At 40.1% G+C, this 26986-nt stretch overlaps 2 protein-coding genes across 4 annotated transcripts in view; one reads left to right on the top strand and one right to left on the bottom strand.

Annotated features, from left to right (window-relative positions):
- Nucleotides 1–7370, bottom strand: part of LOC143035142 (uncharacterized) — an 86951-nt gene extending 79581 nt beyond the window's left edge. For 2 of the 3 annotated variants that reach the window (XM_076201762.1, XM_076201761.1), the window contains exon 1: nucleotides 7188–7370. In XM_076201762.1, the coding sequence (XP_076057877.1) occupies nucleotides 7188–7189 (2 nt within the window). In that variant the 5' untranslated portion in view covers nucleotides 7190–7370. The remainder of the gene's footprint in view (nucleotides 1–7187) is intronic. The other variant, XM_076201763.1, reaches the window with a different exon arrangement.
- A 3490-nt stretch (nucleotides 7371–10860) lies between these two features.
- LOC143034906 (uncharacterized) lies at nucleotides 10861–12650 on the top strand. Its single transcript, XM_076201249.1, has 2 exons — nucleotides 10861–10963; nucleotides 11158–12650. Exon 2 carries the CDS (start codon nucleotides 11903–11905, stop codon nucleotides 12647–12649), a length of 747 nt encoding a protein of 248 aa, XP_076057364.1. The 5' UTR covers nucleotides 10861–10963; nucleotides 11158–11902; the 3' UTR covers nucleotide 12650.
- Nucleotides 12651–26986: the final 14336 nt, after the last annotated feature.

The raw sequence follows: 26986 nt of genomic DNA on the forward strand, positions 1-26986 counted from the left end.
GTGAACCTCATATTCTGTGAACTGGCCTGATCATACGAGTATTTTCTGTGATTATTAACATTCAAAGTGAAAGAGAACAGGTAATACAGGTGTATAATGCGAGTATTGTGATGCATCATCGTACATCAGCCACCTAATACTGCCCGGGACAATTTCCCTCGTTTTGAAGGACACACCATGTGAACGCCTTTCACACACCACGTAGCCTTGTGTTGAACTGGTTGGAACACTTGGCCTATGCAACACTGTAGAATGCCACATGAGCCATCGGTGGAACAGGATATTGTACCCACTTGTTGCGTATCCGCCTGCTGTATACGGATACGCAACAAGTGGGTACTGTTGCACTGTATCGTATCACTGGGTGGTACGCAAAGATGATACGATACGTGGAAATGCAACAAGTGTGGACGCGGCTTTATACGGTGCCGGAACTGAAATGACGCTCTGGGTTCCGAGTCGAGTTCCGAGCTGTACCCGGAAATTAGACGGCATATGTCACGACCTAGACGAAGAAATGGGCCAGCGTGTTAAGAACTAGCAGAAAACAACACAAACTAATCCAGTACGTTAAATATAGCTGTCAGGCGTCAGTAAATACAAAACCCATCAACGTGAAGATGTAAATCGAGAGAAAGATCAATCCGATTATTTTTACGGTTTACTTCTCTGTTCTGTTGGTAGATAGACATGGCACTGACATATTTAGAAGCCATACTGCCACCTCGTAAGACTCGTGGTGACGTTGATAATAAAGATTTACGTAATTGGACGAACTTACAGGGTATGGGGACATGTATGGGTTAGTCTACTTGGAGTCTACAATTGTTCAATAATTAAGACTTTTTGGTAGTTTTTTGAAACATTGATTTTAAGGATCCTCTGGTTCTGAAGGGGGTTTTCTTTTCACTGAGGTTGGCTTCAGCCAGCCTTCGTAACAGTCTCATATCACCGTGGCAGCTTTTACTTTCTTCATTTCCTCAGGCAATCTGCGTCATAATCAAACCATCCACCAGGTTTTAGTACCGGGCCATTCCCAATGCCTCAAACACTGCTGACTCGCGGAGTGGGAGAGAGAGAGAGAGCGAGAGAGAGAGAGAGAGAGAGAGAGAGAGAGAGAGAGAGAGAGAGAGAGAGAGAGAGAGAGAGAGAGAGAGAGAGAGAGAGAGAGAGAGAGAGAGAGAGAGAGAGAGAGAGAGAGAGAGAGAGAGAGAGAGAGAGAGAGAGAGACAATGACTGCGGGAGAAAAAATAGGACTGATTTTTAGAATTCTGCCACCAGTAATTAGCACTTCTATACCCGAAGTGGCGGGGTCAGATATGGTAAATGAGAGACCTATGAGGGTAGCAGAACGGAGGGGCAGTGGACGTTAAAAATTATCAACATTCCTTTTGTGGAGCAGAGGTTATTCTCCAATCATCCTTGTATGAATCTGGTCAGTAGGGATTCACTAAGGTACCTGAAATAGTGACTACATAAAAGTTGTGCAGTGAGTACCCATACGGGGAGCTAAAGAAAATTTTGTGAAAAAAAGAGGGTAGAAGGAAAGGGGACTAAAAGGACAGGGGCATTGAGATGAAAGAAAAACGAGGAATATCAAACTGATGGGAAGGCGAGGCAAACGAAGGGACTATGAAACAAATACGAGGTGTACAGAAACGACAAAGGTGTTGGGGAAAGAGGGGAGTTGGGTGAAGAATGAAGGGGGAAGAGAGGAGAACCTGGGTTAGAGAGATCGGGTAATGGAAGGGGAAAGACGGAGAAAAATAGAAAGGTGGACGGAAAAGAACATAGGAAATGAAATTTTGTTAAATTATTTGTAATATATGTTACTTTGTTGTATTCTGCCCACTGATTGTAATGTCTGTCATTCGGTTGTAATGTCTATCAGTTCGTTATTTTGTTCTGTTTTATTTTTCTTTCTGCATCTGTCCTCGTTATGCACCAAAAAGTTGAGAGAAAGAGAAAGAGAAAAGAGAGAGAGAGAGAGAGAGAGAGAGAGAGAGAGAGAGAGAGAGAGAGAGAGAAGGGATATGGATAGTGAGGGAAGAAGGAAGGGGAAACAGGGGAGAGCGTGGTTAAGAACGGAGATCGGGTAGATTAGGGAAAGAATGGGGAAGGTGGTGGTGGTGAAGAGATACAAGAAGCAGATGTTGTGACATCCAAATGGATGCCGATTGTGTCAGACGGATTTCTTCGCTATTACGGGGAGACGCCTTGAATACGTTTATTTTATTCCAGTTCGTGTACGACGACCTTGTTCGGCTGAGAGAGAAAAATAAGTATTAATAATACGTTAAGTACCAGAACAGATTTGTAAGAACCAACAGGTTTGTTGCTGTTGGTTTGTCCGTGTAACTGTACGTAACTCCTTCGATCGAAATTTCGTTTTGCCTTGAGTCTGGCCCCACACCTTCCTCTTTACCTGAGCAGAATGTTTTAGCGACCTTTATATCACCTGCACAACCCGCCGTCGTAGTGAAGGTGTTAAAGATTGGACTAAAGGGGTGCTGGTATGCCATTAGGAAGGAGGGAGCAGCTGGAAAGGTTGGGGAAGGAAAACGCTGGATAGCGAGGAGGGGGGGGGAAGGGAATGCGCAAGAAAGCACGGGTGGGTGAGGTAGAGGAAGTGATAAGTGAAGAAGACAAGGAAGCGAATGGGAGGTGGGGCAAGGTAAGGTGAGAAGAACCAAAGGAAGACTGTAGAAAAGGGGGGAGGATGTTAAGGAGAAAAAAGGAGGTGATATAAGAAATTACAGTGGATAAGTGAGCAAGGAAGAAATTACAAGGTGACTGAATCCCTGATAAAAAAATAAAGAGAGAGAGAGAGAGAGAGAGAGAGAGGAGGGGGCGGTGGACCCAGGTCACCCCTCTATCTCTATGGACAGATAACGAGGAAGAGAAAATAAGAAGTGCGCACGATGGGAGGGGAGGTACAATGGCAAGCAGCTGGAAACTGTGAGAGAAAAATAGGAAACAGGAAGGAGAGGAACTGGACGAAGAAAAGGAGGAGGAGGAATAGGAGGAGGACATGAGGTGAGGAAAAAAAAGAGGAACCGGAAGGAAAAGGAATTGTGTGATGACAAGCAAATTAGGCTGCATAGTGAAGAGAGAAGGACGAGGGAAGAGAAGTGAAAATAAGGTGGTAGTACGACTAAAGAGGGACGAGGGCAGGTGTCAAGAGAAAGGGAACAGAGAGGATAAAATGGGTGGGGCAGATGAAGAACATGGGAGGACGGGAAGGGAAGGGGAACAGGAATGGGGAGGAAAAGAAGAAAGTAACAAGGAGGGGAGCTCAGAAAATGGGAATAAATGAGGACAAATTGGAGGGGGTAGAAAAAAAAAGAGACAGTAAATTGGGAAAGAAAAGCAGAGTAAATAATTGGGGAGAGAAAGGAGAAGGATAAGAAAGTAATCTTTTGATCAGAAGACAGGCTGAGTGGCGAACTGGAGAGGGGGTATGATTTTTTTTTGCAAAAGAGGATGAGGTAAAATATGCACGAGTAGGAGTGGAAGAGAGAGAGAGAGAGAGAGAGAGAGAGAGAAAGAGAGAGAGAGAGAGAGAGAGAGAGAGAGAGAGAGAGAGAGAGAGAGAGAGAGAGAGAGAGAGAGAGAGAGAGAGAGAGAAGGGGGAAGCAACCAAAACATTTAGAAAAACTGTGCCACAATACGTATTGTATTTTATCGCCAAGTGCCACCCAATACGTATTATGTTTTGTTGCCAAGTGCCACCCAATACATTGTATTTTGTCGCCAAGAGCCACCCAATACGTATTGTATCTTATCAATAAGTGCCATCCAGTACGTATTGCATCTTATCGTTAAGTGCCACCCAATACACACTATTTTTTCGCTAGGAGCAGCCCAACACGTACTGTATTTTGTTGCCAAGTGCCACTCAATACGCATTGTATTTTGTCGCCAAATGTCACCCAATACGTATTGTATTTTCTCGCCAAGTGTCAGTCAATACACGTTACCTTATTGCCAAGTGTCACCCAATATGTGTCACATTTTGTCGCCAAATGCCACTCAATAAGTACTGTATTTTGTTGTCGCTAAGTGTCATCCAATACGTATTGTAATTTGTTGCCAAGTGCCACCAGATATGCATTGTACTTTGTCGCCAAGTATCATCTAATATGTATTGTATTATGTCGCAAAATGCCACCCAATACGTATTGTATTTTGACGCCAAGTGCCACCAAATACTGTATTTTGTCACCATGTACCACCCAATACGTATTGTATTTTGACGCCATATACTACCCAATATGTATTGAATTTTGTTGCCAAGTGTCACCCAATTCATATTGTATTTTGTCACTAAGTGTCACCCAATACGTATTGTATTTTGTTGTCAAGTGCCACCCAATACGTATTGTATTTTGTCGCCAAATGCTACCCAATATGTATTGCATTTTGTTGCCCAGTGTCATCTAATAAGCATTGTATTTTTCACCATGTGTCACTCAATACGTATTGTATTTTGTCGCCAAAAGCCACCCAATATATATTGTATTGTCACCAAGTGCCTCCTAATATGTACTGTATTTTGAAGCCACGTGTCACCCAATACTTATTGTATTTTGTCGTTAAGTGTCACCCAATATGTATTGTATTTTGTCGCCAAGCGCCAAACAATTCTTATTTTATTTTGTCGCCAAGTGCCACCCAATACGCATTGAATTTTGACGCCAAGTGTCACCCAGTAGGTATTGCATCATCTCACCCACAAATCACTATCAACTCTATCCTCAAGGACAATGCCACGTTGACATAGTTTTTAAGGGGGTCATAGTGTCATGTTCAGCTAATATGGTGCACGTATACCTATATATAGGAGTTATGGTATCGTGGTGTGTAAGAATATGTATTTTTTATGGACTGTTTAAAGGAATCATGCCGAGGGCGTGAGTGGGTGTGCCCATATTTGGAAAGAATTTTTTTTATGACTAATAGTATGGAGGTGGGAGTGGAGGGGATTTTGATTCAGGGAATGTGCCATGTGCTGTCCACGACACGACGTCGTGCTCTCAAATGACCACATGTGCCTAAGGACGATTTCGCACGTCACGACCACGTATGAAAGCGTACACAGACACCCACTGAGAGAACGACGTCGTGTCATGTACAGCGCAGGCGAAAAGTCGACACGTGAGAAACGAGACTTTGACTGACCAAAAATAGGTCCATTCATCCTGGATCATTGAAAAGTCAACGAGCGTGTGTCACAGGCCACGACCTGGTTCAGTAGGTGTGTATGTGTGTGTGTCTGTGTGTGTGTGTGTGTGTGTGTGCGTGTGTGTGTGCGCGCGTGTGTGTCTGGATGTGTGTATGTGTGTGCGCGTGTATTTACCTAGTTGTATTTCACGGGAAGGAGAGCTACGCTCGTGGGGTCCCGTCTCCATATCTCATTTTATCTAAACTATTTTTAAATTCATGTATTGTTCTTGCACACACTATTTTTTCATCCAACTTGTTCCAACTGTCTATTATTCTGTGAGGAAAGCTGTTCTTTTTCAGATCTCTTCTATAGCTGTCCTTCTTGATTTTCCTTCCGTGTCCTCTTGTGTTTCCATCATCCCATTTTATCAGATTCTCTCTATCAATAACTTCTATGCCTTTCATGATTCTGTAAATAGCTATCAAATCTCTCTCTCTTCTTTGCTCCAATGTCTGTAGTTCAAGTTTTGCTAGTCTCTCTTGTGTGTCTGGATGCGTGTGTGTGTGCGCGCGTGTGTGTCTGGATGTGTGTATGTGTGTGCGCGTGTGTGTCTGGGTGTGTGTATGTGTGTGCGCGTGTGTCTGGGTGTGTGTGTGTATGTGTGTGCGTGCGTGTGTCTGGGTGTGTGTGTATGTGTGTGCGCACGCGGGGGGGGGGATTTATGTGGATGTGGGGCTGTTGGATTGAGGTGAAATGTCACAAATATTTGTGGTGCTTTGCTTCCGAGATGATACAAGTGTGATGGTTTTCTCCACCCTACGCTACTTGTTATCAGTTTCAGCGGAGAATAGGGTTTCCTCTGAACTACGTGGGAAGGATTATGGGAGGTGGAGTGGATGGGGTAGGAAGGGGTGGGTACCTAGTGGGAGGGCGTGGGTGAGGGATTACCGACAGTTGACGTTTGTTTAGCAATAGGATGATCGAAATGGCGGGCTCCACAAACTGAACACAAATATTCGGTTCACCTTTGGTCTCTTTTACAAATAAAAGTAAATATTTGGAATCTATATTCGTTTGAAATGCAATTGCAGCTTGAAATGTGCTATATCATTCTCCTATATAGTATCTGATTCCAATGAGAAATATTGATATATTGCTAGTAGTTTTGCGTTCACCTGTATACGGGTGATGCTTGATGAAATCATCCATGCTTCTTTTTTTTTTATTAATTCACTTTACATCTTGAAACCTAATCAAGTTCCGGGATGTGCCAATCATATACCTTTTGTTACATCTTCCAAGTCCTTTGGAGAATTGAATAAAACTCAGAAATGAAAAAAAAATGGCTAGTGGCAAATCTTGTTATAAGTAGGGCACTAGAAAAGAGACAGATTGTATAAGAACACATGAAACGATTCCCTTGAATGCAGCAAGGCTTGTAGTGATCTATCTTGCTTAAAACACTACGAAACACGGCGAGTTATGTATCAATTTAGTACAAAATGTTTTCATTAATGTTTAGCCGATTGTATAAGGAGTGTTGTAGATTTATGACAGATTTGATATATCATGTACCAGTTGAAGGATATTTCTAATCATGATAATGCAAATTTCGATAGTATCGGTATACACTTTCATTTTGCACTTCGGGAGTCATAAGTGGATATTGTGACTGTCTAAAAGAACTTACTTAGCCTTAGCCTATTAGAAAAAGAAAGAAAGAAAAAACTTCTGACACAAGACACGTCAGCATTAAATAAAGAAGACAGCGTGAAGGTTAGAATTGGTAGAAACACGTATGCAAAGTGCACAGCATGCAACAGCACTCGTATAGTCGTATTGTTCATTTTCCCTCTCCTACCTGACCTTGAACTAGAACTCACAGCACACACCAGCACCTGCTTTTTCACTAGTTCTCCATTACTTGCAAAATAATAACTTGTGAACATTCTATGCATTTTCACGAGGAAGTCATGTTTTCACTAATTCAAATAACTAAGAGATAATGTACGTTACTTACATTGTAATTGTTTCCTGATTCTGGTAAAAGTGCACTTTCGGTTTCCCGTCTTCGTACTTGTATTTACATTAAATCCAAAGGTCACACACAACTACACATCCACACCTCTTTAGAGTTTTGAGGAACTACCTAAAATGTTTGAGTTCACTGCTACGTACGGCCACGCGACCCATCACGCCACTAAAGCTGCCTTTAGTCGCCAGCCATTCTAGTTCCAGTTGTTTTTATTTCCATTTGCTTTATACATAAATTCATGACAGCTCTATATATTTAATTTTCATGGATTGGTATTTTTCGATGTAATTTATTTGAGTTCCACCATTCTTACATATCTGCAATGAATTAACGTAGACACATTTTCAAATGACACTATCGTGTGTAGGTTGTGACGTATCATGACGTCATGTCGTACGAGAGAGGATATCTTCCAGTTAGTTTGATGATTTATATTTTCTTTTCAATCATCGAATACATTTTCAATGATTTGAAATTTGAAATGGTTATGAAAAATAATTCTAAATCACTTTAGAAAATTTCAGCTATATATTTTGAATACATTGCTTCACACAATAAGGAGTAAAAAGAAACCTTGAACCTTGAAATCCGAACACGCCTCCAGCTCTTTCCAGTGCTCATTGGACACGAGGAAGATATGGCCAATGAAATTATCTTTTGACTTGAAATTCTTTTCTCATTGGTCGCTCAAAAACTTTCCTCGAATGCCGGTGATAAAACCAGCTACGGGATTCTTAAAGCTACGGGAAGGATTCTCTTTATCCAATCACAAACTAGAATGTAGGTCATGGAGGCAAATTCAACCTTCTCACTGGTCAAATTCCTACCCGAACAAGCGAAAAGAGGATCGATACGCTTGCGTCACATGCATATGATTGCGAAAACACGATGTCATCGGAGGGCCAAGAAGACTGTTTATGACATTTATTACACTGCGCAGAAACCCTCATTTACATTACAATCTGAAGTTAATCAACATTCACCAATAACAAAAGCATGTTATATCTGGGTATGGAAATCCGGATTCAACAGTTGAACAGTGCAAATCTGATGTTGATCCCGAGATTCACGCTGAGCAGGTCATATGCAACTAAACTGATGTGCATTCTTGTTGTTGTAAATATTACATGTACCGTTGACCAGTGGACCCGCTTGCCATTGCAAAGGGGAAATCACGATCGCCGTGATATCCAGCTATGATCGTGTGCAAATCGCTCCTGGGTATGATTGCACGTGCTTGTATCGCATCCATTACAGACGAAACACCTGTGGAGCAAGTCATCACATCAGTTTCGCGGGCAAAGTTGAATGTGGACATGTAACGCATCACATTTTATCTGCACCTGATAAAGTATTTATTTCTTTATTTTTTATTCTCGTTTTTATCAGTTTGATACGTTCCTGGATTTATTTGAACACCGGGGATTTCAGGATTGTCTGTTTATGTGCTGGACTCGTGGTCGACAGCTATTGTCCTACCGAATCACCCTTCGTATATAACCAGGGAAGCTATTAGGTCTTTTGGATTCTAGTTTTACTGAGTAGTCCGATGATGAGACTTATTTCCATTGCGGTTCTCACATAAATGCGGTGGAATTGGAACTATCGTCACAACAGGAAGCGACGCTCGACCACCGGCCATGTATAATCAAACTGAGTTCGTAAAATATTTGAAAATATGTTTCCACCCAATGAATAAACAATTTCTTAACTCTTACGAAGAGATGTTTATTGGATACGCAAGCAATTGAACGAACAGAATCAACTTTCTATCCGAGGCAATTGAAAGTATTTTTTTTATCCGTCCGAAAGATATCCCGTTGTCTCAAGCATTATCCCATTGTCTTAGATCTTGCATTATCCTTACGACTCACCGAAAATTCAGACCTGCACTGTGGCTCCGCCCCTCGACTCCCAACGGACCGGTACAGACTCCCCCTACCTCTCACCCTACCCCTAGCCCGACCCCAAGCCGATCTTGCCCACACCAGTTCATACGGGTGATTGTGGCCTGTTTCTGGAAGAACCAGTACGCCACACCACGTTGATGTTTGACTTATTTTGATATACATGTACTTGTTTATCATTGTCTACAAATTTTTACTAGTGTAATATTTACCACGTTGTAGGCGAAGACAGCCATCAGTATCACCTGGGCCTAGGTAGATTCTAATGAGGATCGTATCTAATTGTAGTATAATCGGAGTTGTGCTTTGGTTCCACATATCAAATTTTGTCTAAAATTCGTTTGTATTGTGGGCCTGGATTATATTTACATCCAATTTGTTCCACAAATCTACGAATTCATGTTGGGAAACCCTAATACTCAAAACGATGAAACATACAGTGGCGTAGCAAAGGGAGCCGGACTGCCCCGGGCAGCACATTACTACGGTTGGTATGCTGAGGTCATGAAACAGACGTTGTTTACATTCGGCGCTACCCATGCCTTGCTTCGCTCCTCATCGAGCCATGTGTGGAAACTTGTCTGCTCACCGGATCTGGGCGCGTTCCTCGGTGCGTTCCTAACTGCGTCGCGCTTTAGTTTGGCCGCGGTTAGCGCTCCCAAACTATTAAAGCTTAAGAGACAGGTTCATACCGAAATAAAAGTCCGGTAGGTCATATACTATACCAAAGAAAATTTCCAAAAAGTAGACCACATACTATACCGATACCTATACAATAGCTTTAATAGCTCAGAGCGCTAACCGCTGCAAAACTAAAGCGGAACGCATCGAGGAACGTGCCCAGCTCTGCTGTTCACCTGGGGTGTCAACTGAGTATTTCAGAGGGCGACAGTCGAATTAATTCACTTTATGCTTGACCTTTGATATGACGTCACAATAGGTATTTCTCGCTAGCATGCTACTTGCTTTTGCTAATCATTGTGATTGTTGGTATCCAAAGTGAGTAGCGTGGTACTGACTCTTGCTGCTGTGGAAGATGAATAACTTGCTGGGAAGTGTCAACGACATCATAAGTGTTGTATACTTTAGGCTTATTTCTTTCTTTGTCATATATATATTTTTGATAATCTCGGGAGTACATAATCTTTAGCCTTGATATACAGTATTTCACAGGTTGAAAATCACCATCTTACTTGATTAAATGACAACACAAATCGGCGGGCTGGTCATGGCAGGGGAATTCCAGGTGGAGCCGTTGCCGCCGGGAAACCACTGCCTTGCTTTCCACAGTTTGTTTCAGTGAGAATTATCGACATCTGCCAGGAGGTGGGGTGGGGGTGCAATTACGTCTGCTATGCACTGCCACAGTCATGCAGAGGCAGGGCGTCATCAGTCAGACAGGAAGATAGACATCTATTATGTTCAGAATTTTTACTATGAAGAACAACTCACACCCACCCACACACACACACCCACACACACACACACACACACACACACACACACACACACACACACACACACACACACACACACACACACACACACACACACATATATATATATATATATATATATATATATATATATATATATATATATATATATATATATGTATTAGGGTGTTTGAAAAAATGAAACTTGTTGGATTTTTATGAGCAACCTCTCATTTCGTTCCTTTTCATCAGAAAACTATTTTAGCAAAATTTTATACTATAAAGTCCACATCTTGATGTCACGCAGAGCTACAGAAGTCAGTACCTATACAGAACTCATGGAGGCATAACGTGTTCACTTCTGTCTTGTACAACAGTGAGTTGTTCATCTCTGTGAAGTTCACACAACATTTTAAGGGTACGTATTTATCATTATTTATCTAAATCTCAAACATTTATTAATACATATAGAAGTATATCACTCCTAGAACGAATTATTAAATACAATAATATTTATGAATGCAATACCCCAAGATCTTACATCATGAATGACATGTTTGTTGACTACACCATGTTATGTGATCGACTAGTTGGTGTTCCTATATCTCGCAGAGCTACAGAAGTCAGTACCTACACAGAACTCATGGAGGCAAAACGTGTTCAACTCAGTAAACATCGTGAAGAAAGAGCCGCCGAAATCAAGGAGTCTTTCTCTCCAACAATTCCCCGGACTGTCCACTGGGATGGGAAGTTGATGCCCGCACTAACTAATGGAGAAGTAGTGGATCGCCTTTCTATTCTTATTTCTGGAGAAGGAGTTCTCAAGCTGCTTGCTGCTCCGGTCACCGATGGTAAAGCTGAGCCGACAGCCACCACAATTATTAACGTCATCAAGGAATGGAACCTTCAAGAGAGGATTGCAGCGCTTTGCTTCGACACGACTGCCACTAACACCGGTCCCAAAGGCGGTGTCTGTCTGCGTCTGCAGCAGATCCTTGGACGTGATCTCTTGAATCTAGCTTGTCGACATCATGTTTTGGAGCTTCTACTAGAAGCGGTCTTCTCTGCATTGGTTCCAGAGGTGTCACGGAGCCCTGATATCACAATTTTTCAGCAATTCGAAGAGTTTTGGCCTTCTGTGGATAAAACAGACTATCGGACAGCCGAAGATGCAATTCGAAGTACATCGTGGGCCAGTGATGTCCTCAATTTCTGCCAAAATTAGCTACACTTTAATCATCCGCGCGACGACTACAGAGAGCTCTTTGAGTTGGTCATTGTCTTTCTTGGAGGGGTGCCACATGGCTCCCAAAGCACCACTTTTCGAAAACCCGGGGCTGTTCATCGAGCACGATGGATGGCGCGGGCCATATATGGCTTGAAGATGTGGATCTTCCTTCCCCAGTTCTCTCAGCATCGACAACAAAGACCCTCATCCTCCCGCGTATCACGATCGGGCATTCTGAAGAATCTGACTGACTTCTGCATTTTTCTTACCAAGCATTACGTTCGTGCCTGGTTCTTGGCACGTTCAGCCGTCAGTGCTCCCCGTCATGACATCGCCATTTTCAAGGTTCTGGAAGAGGAAGACAACGAGATCGTCAGGAAGGCAGGGACGAAGACGCTGGCACGCCATCTCTGGTATCTGTCTAAGATTAACGTTGGTATGGCACTCTTTGATGAAGAACTGTCTCTTCAGGAGAAGGAGTTCGTCGCAAACATGAAGGCAGTTGACGGATTCGAAGAGACTTCTCCCCGTCTTAGGACTCTTCCTAATGGAATGAAAGACAAGACCGTAACCTCCTTTGCAACTAAAAATACCAAGAGATTCTTTGAACTCATGAACATCGACACAAGTTTTTTTGACGAGGACCCGGCAAATTGGAAAGATAACCCTTCCTATAAAGCTGGTCTGCAACGAGTTGAGGGGCTGGTTGTGACCAACGATGCAGCGGAGCGTGGGGTGGCTCTGGTCCAGGAATTCACGAAGAATGGAAGGACCAAGGCAGAAGACCAACTTCAGTTCCTTCTTCAGGTAGTCGAAGCCCACCGCAGGGAATTCCTCCGTCGGACCAAATCCTGCCCATTGAAAAACTTGAAATGAATTGCGCGACATGATACCATTGGCCGATGCTCTTCAAATTTTTCTCATTTGATTTTTTAGTTAAAAGGAACAAAATAAAAGGTTGCTCATAATTCTCAGTTGAATTTGAATTTTTACCTCTATAACTGTGAAACACCCTATTTTATATATACATATATATATATATATAATATATATATATGTATATATATATATACCGGTATATATATACATATATATATATATATAATATAAATACATATATATACATGTATATATATATACCTATATATATACATATCTCTATATATATATACATATATATATGTATACGTATACCGGTATGTGTATATATATGTATATATATATATATATATATATATATATATATATATATATATATGTTATATATATATATATATATTGCAGAAACCACAGGGAAAATAAAGTCGGAATACTAAACGTTTTCGTCTATTATGACATCCTCAGAGTACAAGAAAGAGAAAATAGAACATAATATTTATTAAGAAATTAGAAAACTGGGAAAGGTTATAGCCACATAAAAGCTTCGTTCAATATACATACACATTCATATACAAATGGAACTAATAATAATAATAATAAAATAATAAAGCAGTAAAACATATTCATATACAAATGGAACTAATAATAATGATAATAAAACAATAAAGCAGCAAATCAAGGGAGCATAACCATGTGGCCGAAACGTCCACAGGACATCTGGCACAATCAGGAGCTATGGTACTGCTTGACTATCCTATTAATTAAGAGCAATTTTGATAACAATATTAATTTGAGTTTAGGGTTATTTAAACTAGACAATTTCTTAATTAGTATATATATATATATATATATATATATATATATATATATATATATATATATATATGTATGTTTGTGTGTGTGTGTGTGTGTGTGTGTGTGTGTGTGTGTGTGTGTGTGTGTGTGTGTTTACCTAGTATTTACCTAGTTGTATTTTATGGGAAGAGGAGCTATGCTCGTGGTGTCCCGTCTCCATATCTCGTTTTACCTAGACTGTTTTTATATTCGTGTATCGTTTTTGCACACACCGCATTCTTATCTAACCTGTTCCAAACGTCTGTTATCCTGTGGGGAAAACTGTTCTTTTTCAGGTCTCTTCTATAATTGTCTTTCTTGATTTTCTTTCCAAGTCCTCTTGTATCTATACTATTCCATTTTATTAGATCCTCCCTATTAATAATTTCCATGACTTTCATGATTCTATAAATAGTTATCAAATCTCCTCTCTCTCTTCTTTGCTCTAATGTCTGTAGCTCAAGTTTTGCCAGCCTCTCCTCATATGATAGTTCTGAGAGTGTTGGTGCCAATTTTGTAATTGCTCTTTGTATTCTTTCAAGTTTTGTTATACATTTGTTTTGCTTCTTCCAAATTCCATTATACTACACTTCTTAATGTTGAATTCCATCTCCCACTTCCTACTCCATTCCCATACTTTATTGAGATCGCTTTGCAGCGATTCACAATCTTCTTCGGTGTTCACTTTTTCAACATTTTTGCATCGTCTGCGAAGAAGCTCATATAACTTTCAATTCCTTCATCCATATCATTAATATATATAGCAAACATTATTGGGGCCAGTACTGTTCCTTGTGGAACTCCACTAATCACCTCATCCCAATTGGAATGTTTGTCTCTTATCACCACTCATTTTCCTTTCATGTAAGAAGTCTTCCATCCACTTAAGTAGTTTGCTCTGTATTCCTCCTGCAGTTTCTAATTTCTTTAGCAATTTCTTATGTGGCACCTTATCAAAAGCTTTTTTCAGGCCTAGAAATGCACAATCAGCACATCCATCTCTTTCCTGTATTATATCTATTTGTCTTGAGTAGAAGCACATTAGGCTTATGGCACATGATCTTCCTTGTCTAAATCCAAACTGCCTCGGATTTAGTACATTGTTTTTTCCAAATGCTTTACCCATCTACTTTTGATAGTTCTTTCACAAAATTTTGCTACCGTACTTGTAAGAGAGACCGGTCTGTAGTTTGTAGGGTCTTCTTTGTTTCCCCCCTTATATTTTGGTACTATATTTGATCTTTTCCAGTCTTCTGGAACTTTTCTTTCCTTCAATGAACTGCTTATTAGACTATGTATTTTGTCTGTTCGTCCCTGCATTCTCTCAAAATCCAGTTTGCCATTTCATCTAGAGCATGCGATTTTCTGACATCGAGTTTACTCAACTGATTCATTATTTCATTTTTTGTTACTTCTATTTCTTTCATAGGGGGACTTTCCCCTCCCACTCGTCATCTCTCAGTTGTGTTCTCCCTCGTAAACACTGATTAAAAAGGGTTGTTCATAATTTCTGCCATTTCTATTTCCTCTCTGTATTCTATTCCTCCTTGTAGTTTCACTAATTCTTGTTTGTTTTTCAATTTGTTGTTTACAAATCTATAGAATAGTTTTGGTTGATCTTTACATTTTTCTATGACATCCTTTTTGTGTTTTCTCTTTTCTTTTCTGCGCACTTGTACATATTCATTTTTATAATCAGTATATGTTTTCCATTTTCGGGTTTTTTGTCTTTCCTCCTTTTTCCCCGGCTTTATTCCTTTCATCTTTTAACTCTCTACATCTTTTGGTGTACCAACATTTTACATATCCTTTATCTTGTTTTTGTCTTGGAACATACTTTTCCACTCCTTCCTTATAAATTGTTGTCAAAATATTCTATTTCTCTTCTACTGTTGTTTCCTCATTGTATATCCTTTCCCAGTCTCCTTTTTATTTTTTTTCTCATTTTATCAAAATTTGTTTTTCCATACATCATTCTTCCCTTTCTATATTGTTCGTTTTTTCTCGTGTATTTTTCTTCGTTTAGTTCCAGTTCTACTAATATGTGGTCACTTTTACTTAGTGGTGTCTTATATTCAATCTTGTCCACTATTTTAGGTTCTGATGTGATTATTAGGTCTAGTCTCGATTGCTCTTTCTTATTTCTATATCTAGTATTCTCTTGTATCCATTGTGCCATTGTATGTTCTATAATCATATCAAGTAGTACATTTCCCCATAGGTCATCTCCACCCTTCACTGTCATTTCTTCCCAGCAGATTTCTTTACAATTAAAATCACCCATTATAACTATTCTTCCTCCATCTTCCATTATCTTATTTAGTGTTATCCTTATGTCTTCTAACATATTTTTGTGTTCTCTCTCTTCTCACGAAGCCATTTTAGGAGGCACATAATTTACCACAAACTTCCTGTTCTTCTTGTCCCTGTCCTCTATTTCCATTATGATCATTTCCACTCTATTCTTTCCATATGTGACATTCCTCACATTTATATCCTTCTTAGTCAGGAACATAATTTAACCCCCTTGTTTTACTTCTCTGTTTCTAATCCAATAATTATATGTACCATGTCCTGCACTGTTGGGTGGTAATGAATCTTTCAATTTTGTCTCCACAATTCCCATTATGTCAGATTCCTTTTCCATCAGGTAATCATTCAGTTCATTCAAGCCTGTTATTAATCCATCTATATTTGTGAAGGACACTTTTAATTTTCTGTTACCTCCATCGTGTTTTCTGTTTCCCTTCCGTTTTTCTCTGCTAGGAACCATTTCCTCACTTTCATATCCACTACTCTCCAATAAAAATGTCTTTGTCTGACTCTGTTCTTTTCTCGTTTTTTTCCCCTAGCTTCGATTCTTTTTGTTTTCTCTTGTCTGGTACACTACTTCCAAATTGGTGGTTCTTAAAATATGTGTCAGGTTGGTGGCAACGTCGCTGGTTGGCAACACGAGACGTCTTGTTGTGCAGGACGATAAAAGACATCACGGAGTCGAAAATACACAACAAGCAAACACCGGGCACCAAAGCCGGTGTTTATCGTATTCCGTGTTCAGGATGTGATAAAGTTTACGTCGGAGAAACGTCACGCGACCTGAATACACGAATACGTGAACACCGTTACGACGTCAGGCATGATGTCACCACCAATGCATGTGTGACACATAGAAACAAGGAAAACCATCTTATGGACTGGAAGAATGAAGAGCTGCTGATACGAGAACCAGACAAAATCCGCAGGAAGTGTTTAGAAGCAGCGATTATCCAAGGAACGAACACTATTGAACAAAATAGAGGCATGTTCAACATCTCGCCCCACATAATTCCCCTAATACCTATGGACAGCAAAATTTTAGAATATTTAAACCACCCTTTGTGAACATTTCGCCCACGGACGTTTGGGCCAATTTTTCAACCTTTCCCAGTGTTCAATGCCCCCCCCCCTTCTCCTCCTCCTCCTCTTCCTTCCCCCCCCCGTACTTCTTTTCTCTCCCCGTTCCCTCCTTTCCCCTTATTTAATCTCAAGCATATGTATCTCAACTTGTACTTGAAAAAGATGTAATAAGCGAAACGTCGTACAAATAAAGGCTCCGTCCTCATATGGTGTTTAACTCGTCAGTCTTGTCGGCAACTGCTGCTTTCATGAAAACATCTGCTAAGTCTCTTACTATATTCTCCTTCTCTCTCATCACTTTAATAACTGTCCTTAGTATGTTCCTTCATCTGTTGTTTCACTATATCTCTAAATTCAATTTTGCTATCCTCCTGAACCTTTTTCCAACCACTTACCTCTTTTTCTATGAACTCTTTCTCTTTATTATCCCTCTTTAATTCCTCATTCTCATCCTTTACTTCTTTAAATTGTCTTTTTAATTCTTCTATTTCTCTATTTAGGTTTTGGTTCTCCTTCTTTAGTTTTCCAATTTATCAACTCTTTGTGTAATCAGTGCAAGTTGACTGAACTTAACCTCCCATTGTTCGTTTATTTTTGTTAGTTTTTCTTCTTCTCTAGACTTGCTAATCGGGGGAGGTTGTCATCTCCTCCCTCATTAAATCCATAGAAATAATTATCTCCACCTTCCATTGTTCTGCTCTTATCTATGTTTCTAATTTTTACATTTTTACTTATTTCTTCGACTTCACCTCTGTCGTCTGCGCATCTTCTGACGTCCGGGGCCCGTTCGTCCCCTTCCTCATTTCCTTCCATTTTCCTCAATAATCCCTCCCCTCCTTTTTCTTCACCTTCCCACTACACCACGAGCTTTCCCCTTCCCTACTAATACAGCACAGGTACTCCCTCGTCGTTGAGATCCACGAGAATTGATATTTTCCCGAGTTCCAATCTTCGCTGCCATTTCGATTATCGTGCGCGCGCGCGCGCTCGTGTGTGTGTGTGTGTGTGTGTGTGTGTGCAAAGAAACCATAAAAACACGTGATAAACTATTTTTTGCAGAAAGCACTGGGAAATGAAAAATATTGTTACCGAACCTTTTCGTACCCTCGAAGATATCTGTAATAGACGAAAACGTTCGGTAATTGTATTTTTCATTTCCCTGTGGTTTCTGAAAAAAAAAAAAAAAAAAAAATCATATATATATATATATATATATATATATATATATATATATATATATATATATATATATATATATATATATATATATATATATACACACACTCGTACCTTACAAATAATGCTACATTATATAGGATTGTGCATATACTATTTTGAAGTAATTAAGCACCCATCGGGCGTGGTTACAGAATCGTTTGAAAAGGCGCCTGGAAAACGATATAACACTCAACGTACAGGCCGAGCGACTCTGGTAGACTGGCGAGTGCGTTAGCCGGTACGTAGCATAACTGCAAGACGGGCATCGCGTGATTCATCAGTGTCGCCCCATTATCTACATTGTCGAAAGGTTGGCGCCACGCTTCTGTCTCACCGGGAGAAAGAGGAACTGCCAGACACGGGGATTTCCTGTGTTGTACTGTCACGCACCTGTATCGGCGATAACCACACACACACAGCGGGCAGGTGTCATCGCCGAGAGAAATTTATACCTGAAAGGCAAGGCTAACTCTGGGGCGCGATATGTACCAGCTGCTGAAGTCATGTTTATCATGGCTTACAATATGTCTGGTCGTAGATGTCGGTAAGTGTTTCGACATCGGTAATCAGGATCACGTCGCCAGCTTCTCGCCCAGTTCTGTTCTGCTTCTGTTCATTTTCTCAGACGCAATTTGCGCCCAGAAAGTGCACGAAAGCAGGACACAGAGTTTTGTGAATCTTCAGTGATGACCTAAGACTATAACCGCCATACCAGTCACAGGTGCTGTCCGGGAAGCAGTTTTCATGTGGAGATATGAAGATGAGGCTAACGTGGGTGTGGAACCGTTGAATACATTAGCAGCGATGACGTCATAGGCTGGGACGTGTTGCGAGAGCAGCTGCTGGCCACCACACTCCCTCCTGAGCCTCAATAAACTTTAACATTTCATTCAAGGTCATCTCTCCGGACGAAGACAATAATTCTTCCTGAATTTTAAGGTCGCCCAGTTCCTTACCCAGCGGATCTTTACTCTGGAGTCGGCATGCGATACTTATTGTATGTACCAAGAGGACATTTTCAATATATATTTACAGGATTCTGTATAGGACGTAGGCAACTGATAAATTGTCAGGGTACGGTGGAAATGGAGCTTAGATGTTACCTTCACATGTTGGGTAGTAGCTTGTACTGCAGCGGTGATGAAAGTATAATTGTTTGTAGTAAAGATTATTGTGAAAAGTTGACTATGGGCGCGGTTACTCCAGAAACATTGGATGTGGGCACCTGAAGACCTGGATCATGTTCATCTGCCTGAAGGGATTTCTGAGAGAGGGTGTGGATGTGCTGTGTCTTGCGACACTGCTTCTGACCCAGGGCAGTGGACAAGATGCAGTGATGACCCGTCATCCAGGAGGTGCCAAGATAAGAGGGAGGGAAGAGGGTAGAGGAGAGTGGAGTATGTAAGGGATGGAATGGGTGGGACTGGTTTCTATGCCTTTGTTTTTTGGTTACCTCCCGTGTAAGGGGGAAGGGGTCTTTGGTATATGTATGTATGTAGTAGTGTAGGATTGCTGGAAAATGGCGGACATTGTCAGTCAGATATCATGAACATTGGTCAGAAGCTATTATTCAGCAATTGTTTCAAATTCAGATGAAAGATGCAGACTGTCGATCTCTCGGTCTGAGTACACGTGATCAGCAATAGTAACGAAATATGTTTGGCGAATATAACACAAAAAGTACATGTTTATAAGAACCAATTATCACGGGTGTAAGTCGTATTTGTTCATCCATTTGTTCTTCATTAGGAGACTTTACAGTCTCGTAATTTTTGTGTAAATCGTATCTTAGGCATAGGTTTCAGTTTTACTTTGATATTTTCATTTCACCTTTAAAGTTTTATTTATTTTTTTACATTTTTCATCTATACAGTTTTATGCATTTATATATTTTGTTTTTATTTTTTCAGTCTGTTTTTACCATCAAATATCATTTACAAGCGACTTTATACTCTGAACCTCTCAACTCTCTCAACTTTGTCTATTATAGGCATCTTTTTTCGATTCTCATCGTCACTGATCGTTTTCATTACCAAGACTTGCTCGCATAAAAGTTCATTGCTTCCCTGGTTCCCAAATTACCGGTCTTTTCATTTGGTTTATCTTGTATTACTTAGTCTAACTACAATATAGATCTTGCTGCCATCCGATGAAAAATGTACTTCTATGTATATATATATATGTTTATATATATATACATATATATATATATATATATATATATATATATATATATATATATATATGTATATATATATATATATACATACATACATACATACATACATACATACATACATACATACATACATACATACATACATACATACATACATACAGTGTTATCACTGACAATTATGTATTTGCCTTTATTTGGTATTCCAAAACATTTTTATTACAAAAATCACATCATGTTTATTATAGGAACTGGCTTCCTCATCAGTTGTACTTTGCTGACTCATCAAATTCTTCCATATCGGTTGCCACTTTCATTTTTACTCCAGTCATTTTTCTCCCTGTTTTGGTTTTATAATTTTTCTGCTTATGTGGACTCAGACCTACTGCATCACTTTATATTTCTTCAAACGTAGAGGTAACTTTTGATCAGCACAGCTATATCCATCACGAGAAAGAACTCTCATTACCCAAACGTCACCTGACAAGTGCTTTACCATACATAAACTGATGTAGTAGTGAGTATCGAAGGTCGTTGGACGTCGTCATTTGTATAATACATCCAAAGGAACTCCTCAGTAGGATTCAGGGGGTGTGCGTTCTCTATGGCAAGTCCTCACGGTTCTTGTAGTATAGAAATACTGCAGCGAATAGGAACACAGAGGGAAATAATAACAACTATCAGGAAAAAACAGTTACACTTTGTAGGATAGGACACGTCATGAGAAAACAACAATTAGAACATACGTGCCTAACGGGAAAATTAAAAGGGAAGAGGGCAAGAGGAAGACCACACAGAAAATATGTAGACGGGTTAAGGACATCTGTAGAAGAAATAACAAATGTCATCTTGTTAAGAAGAGCCATGTGCAGACAGGAATGGAGCTCCAAGGTGGCCAATGTCCAAGTCGACACGGCACCCCGAAGTGGAAGTGAAGAAGTGAATTGTACAATAGACATCTTACATCAGATTTTGATTACCCTTGTTAACTCTTCTATCATGTAGCACAACATGGATACATGGGGATGGGAAAAAAAGGAAGAGGAGAGGAGAAAGAAGAGGGAAAGGAGTGAGGGAGGAACAGGGGAAGAGAAGGGGAGGGGGTATAAGGATAAGGATGTTGATGAGGAAAGGAGGACGAGAAGAAAAAGAAGGAAGAAGAGAAGAACAGGAGGAGGGGAGGAGAGGGATAGAAAAGGAGGGTGAAGAGGCGGCCAGGGGGAGGAAGAGGAGAGCAGATGGAAAAGGAGGGAAGGAGGACGAGGAGAGGACAATAGGAAGAGGAGAAGAACAGGAGGAAGGGAGGAGAGGGATAGAAAATGAGGAGGATATGGAGAGTAGGAGATGGAAAAGGAGGGCAGGAGGAGGAAGAAGAGGAGGAAAAGAGTAGAGGAGGAGATTAGGAGGGAGAGAAGGAGGTTAGGGAAGAGGAGTAAGGGAGGAAATGGAGAATAGGGAAGGAACAGGAGGAGATGGAAGAGGGGGATTGGAAAAAGAGTAGTTGGAAGAGGAAAGGGAGGGTGAGGAAGAGTAAAGAGAGGAGGAAGAAAGAGGAAAAGTAAGAGAAGGGAGGAGTAAGTATATGAAGAGGAGAAAGAAACAGGAGATAAGGGAAAAAAATGAAGGAGAAGGAGGGGGAGAGGAGAAGGAAGAAGAAGGGTGTAGGGGAAGGGGGAGAAGGAGGTGGGGGAGAAAAGGAGAAGGGGATGGTGGGAGGAGGAGCAATGGAGGAGGAAAAGTGGGGAGAAAGTAGGAGAGGGAAGGCGAAAAATGAGGATATGAGGGAAAGGGAAAATGAGAGGAAGAAGGGGAGGAAGTAGGGAGGAGGAGGAGGGCAAATCATGAGTTTGAAAGAGGATGACAAAGGCTTTGAATATCATTTTAGGAAATATTTTATATAAAATTTCTATAAGCGTGGCAAGCGATAAATGACAATACAATACAATACAATACAATGCAATACGAATACAATACAATACGAATACAATACAATGCAATACAACAGATGGTTTATAGTGCTTTATATTTTTTGATAAATGATTTAATTTAGTGTACATTGTTTAAATGAATTTAATAATAAACTTCTTCGGACCTCACGTTGAAGTTTTGAACTTCAATTAAAGTTACCCTTAAAATTATTTCGTCATAGAAAACGAGAGAATGATTGAGCATTCGTAGTCAAATGAAAAAAGTGTTAATTTATTTCTCATATGAAAAAAAGAAAGAAAACAAAGAAACGTCAGAAATAATTATCTTGTGTCCTTCTGTAAGGATTACATCATCAGCTTATAATGCAGAAACATGAAAGAAGAAATTAAGAGGACATGTAATGTCACCCTTGAAAAAAGAAGAGAATGCAACAATACAAAAAAATGAGGTGACCACAGAGTTTTTTATGCAAAGTGTGAAGCCAGAGGACAATAAAGACGCCCAACAGAAAGCGAAACATCAACCACACTAAATATAGGGCCAGAATGCAGTAAGATCTTACAACGTAGTGTTGCTGGGGCCAAACGAGGACTGCAGTGTTCCGAAATACAATGGGGTGGGTGCCATCCAATAATGCATACAAGTGCTCAAGGAAAGCATGAGCATAAAAAACAAACAAACAAACAATGGCGCTCATTGACAAATATAAAGCGAACAGCATGTTCATGGCTTACCTCCAATTCCACTTTATGAATATACTAGAACCGTTAACTTCTGAAGGGCATCTAAACAAATCCTTACAGAAAGCAAAATAAAATCACCGGGAATAAAAGGACAAGTCCCTTCACACCCAAAACTAGCATTCAAATGAGTTGGGGGAATCAAGGAATCAGGTACAACGATAACACCGTATAACACATTTTTTGTCCCACGGGTCTGTTATTTTCTGGTTTGTTATATCCCATGATTAAAAAATAGATAAATAAATAGATAATAAATAATACATAAATAAATAAATAATAAATAATAAACAATAAACAAACAATAATAAACAAACAATAATAAACAATAAATAATAAACAATAAATAATAAACAAATATAATATATATATATATATATATATATATATATATATATATATATATATATATGTATATATATATATATATATATTTTAATCAGAAGTTTGGGTTTATGGTAAGGACTTTGATCATTTGAAATTTTCATATTTTTAAAGATTTTTTAAGCTATCAGTTCATGTAATTAGATAAACAGAGTATACATTCATTTTATAGCACAAGCTTAAAACAAACAAGTCAAAACAAACGACAGTTATAAAGCAACTTAAACACGTCAGAAATTATTTGATTTCCTGGATTTGTGGTTGTAGTCCCAGTCTCACTTCCGCGCCAGCCTCCAGATATAGTCCCCCGTTATTTTCTCATTGTAGTGGCCCTGGTAACTCCGCTTTACCTCCTTCACATCTTAGTGGAATCGCTCGCCTTGTTCTTCTGAGTAGGCGCTCACGCTGTCCTTGAATTTGTGCAGGTGAGCGTCCAACATATGAAATTTCAAGGACCTTCTGCATCCCATGGTACTAAAAGCCTTTACCAGATCTTGCACCATCTGCTGGCAGTTTTCAGCTTTGTAGTTGTCCAGGAAGCACTTGACAACTGCTATGAAATAATTCCATGCTGTTCTCTCAATCCTACTGAGCTTATTGGAGAACAAGATAGATTCACGCAGCTTCTTTATCTGAGGTTCAACAAGAATCCCACCTTTGATTTTGGCCTTAGATAACTTGGGGAAGAACTCAAGAAGGTACTTAAAAGCGGCCGATTCCTGGTTGAGAGCCTTCACAAACTGCTTCATCAACCCCAACTTAATGTGTAGTGGCGGCATGAGCACAATCCTGGGATCAACCAGTGGCTCCCACATGACGTTCCAGGTTTCAACTACAAATCTGTTCGTTGGTCCCAATTCTTCCTGTTGTAGTGGCCAGAGGTGGCTCTGCTGTTCCAAAGGTAGAGGAAGCATTAGGATTTGATAAAGCCTCCCTGGAGAACAGGCAGGAAAGCTACTATCTTGAAGTCTCCAATGATTTCCAAATTGTACTGGTTGTATTGTAGACCTTCCAGGACTTTCACACTGTAGTAGTCTTCCTTCAGGCAAACTGAATGGGCTAGGGGCAGCGTCTGGAACTTATTTCCATTGTGGAGGAGGACAGCCTTCAAACATGTGGTAGAACTGTCTATGAAGAGCCGCCACTCCTTGGGCACAAACGGCACCCCAATAAAGTCAGACAATCCAGGCACATCATGACAGAAGCAGAGGCCATTACTAAGAGTGTAAAAGCTTGAGAAAGGTTCGTGCCGACTTCCGACTTGTCAGTACTAGCACCTCCAGTGCTTCATCCTAGAGATGAATAGATCTGCATTGGATTTGATCAGACCCATACCATTGACCAAATCCTTTACTTCTTTTTGATTTGGGAGTTTAGGAACTTTCTCTCTTACCTCAGGCAGGTAAACCAAGTCCTCAGCATCCATCTCCTCCTCATCAAAATACTTGTCTTGGTCACTGGCACAGGATATTTGGAGCAATGAGGAATTGGAGCAATTGGTGATGGGTGATCTGGGTAATATTCAGCAACATTCTTTCCTTTCCGCCGCTTGCTAACATCCACCATGAAAAAAAAGTTTGTGGAGTGATCTGTTGGCTCTAGCCAGACCCGTGGGTTGGAGAATTTCAGGAACCTTTTCTCACCTCGCAGCCACATTTCCAGAGTTTTCTTACAGTGCTCACAACAATAATGAGGGATCCAGGGCTTGTCCTGGTCCCCAACTGACATCCCGAAGTACTTTTGGTAGGTTTCACAAACCTTCACCGATGTTTCCTTCGAGAATTTTTTCTCTCTCTTCTTTATATACTCGCCACATATATAACAGACGCCATATGCAAATACAGAAATATATGCAATCAGAAAATATGGATCTTATAGATCTGAAGGTATAAATTATATACATGTTCAATGAATATACATGTATAAAATAAGCGGGGTAATTCAGGTTATAGTCAAAATTTGAATAAATATAGCACCAAATTGCACCAATTGCACTCGAAAATATAAATTGCTTTTATTGCATTATAAATGTTATTAGGTTGAATGCTAGTGATCAGCCTAGAATTTTTACTAACGGAAATTTTTTAACTTTAATAGCATTGTTTTTATTCATTTGGTACCTAAATAACATAAAAAAGTGATTACAAGCCAAGAACAGATATTCTTTTAATAGTGTAACACTTGGCTTGGAACCCAAAACTAATGTCGGCTCCAAAGTCGACTGTAGAGAACTTCCCCACCTTACAAAATAGCTCGAAAGTTTCAACTGACAATAACACAGCAAAGAACACCAACAATGCAGCAACATCAACACAAAAATCACAGGACACTAATTTCACTCTTGAAATATATCCCACAGGAGCCAAATCACAAAAAAATCAAGCCTGAATAAATTAAAAGTATTTGAAAAGGGAGCATGAAATGGGCCTACGTACTTCTAAGTTACAGGAGTGTACGCACGGTTTCACAAGAATAAAAATAAACATTACAAAGCGGCACATATACACGCAGAAATCAAGAATACAATATTGGAAAAGGGCATTAATAGACTGACAGTAACAACACAATGGTCCTTCAATAGAAGGAATGAACCAACAAACATGTACTATCAAATAGACCTAGATACAAAAAAAAAAAAAAAATACTATGTGTATCAACAAAACATGGGTGGTGAGAGCAATGATGGAGTCGCTATTGTTGTGAGAATGTTTGAAGCACATTATACAAAGTAAAACAAACAGAGGCATCATAATAATATTCACTGTATACCTTTTACTAAGTTCATCTTACCTTTCAGAATTAAATAAGATCTGAACCAATTGCACCGCCACAGAAAACACATTTACGAGTATATCATGGGTGTATTGCATGTCGTCGATGATGTCGTCGATGATGTCGTCGATAATGTCGTCGATAATGTCGTCGATAATGTCGTCGATAATGTCGTCGATAATGTCGTCGATAATGTCGTCGATAATGTCGTCGATAATGTCGTCGATAATGTCGTCGATAATGTCGTCGATAATGTCGTCGATAATGTCGTCGATAATGTCGTCGATAATGTCGTCGATAATGTCGTCGATAATGTCGTCGATAATGTCGTCGATAATGTCGTCGATAATGTCGTCGATAATGTCGTCGATAATGTCGTCGATAATGTCGTCGATAATGTCGTCGATAATGTCGTCGATAATGTCGTCGATAATGTCGTCGATGATGTCGTCGAGGATGTCGTCGAGGATGTCGTCGAGGATGTCGTCGAGGATGTCGTCGAGGATGTCGTCGAGGATGTCGTCGATGATGTCGTCGATGATGTCGTCGATGATGTCGTCGATGATGTCGTCGATGATGTCGTCGATGATGTCGTCGATGATGTCGTCGATGATGTCGTCGATGATGTCGTCGATGATGTCGTCGATGATGTCGTCGATGATGTCGTCGATGATGTCGTCGATGATGTCGTCGATGATGTCGTCGATGATGTCGTCGATGATGTCGTCGATGATGTCGTCGATGATGTCGTCGATGATGTCGTCGATGATGTCGTCGATGATGTCGTCGATGATGTCGTCGATGATGTCGTCGATGATGTCGTCGATAATGTCGTCGATAATGTCGTCGATAATGTCGTCGATAATGTCGTCGATAATGTCGTCG

This window comes from Oratosquilla oratoria, chromosome 18 (assembly GCF_046742065.1).
Source record: "Oratosquilla oratoria isolate Oo_2021 chromosome 18, ASM4674206v1, whole genome shotgun sequence".
In the NCBI taxonomy this organism is placed as follows: domain Eukaryota; kingdom Metazoa; phylum Arthropoda; class Malacostraca; order Stomatopoda; family Squillidae; genus Oratosquilla; species Oratosquilla oratoria.

Coding starts and splice junctions, on each gene's coding strand:
- LOC143034906 (XM_076201249.1), top strand. CDS start 11,903: ATGGCGCGGGCCATATATGGCTTGAAGATGTGGATCTTCCTTCCCCAG.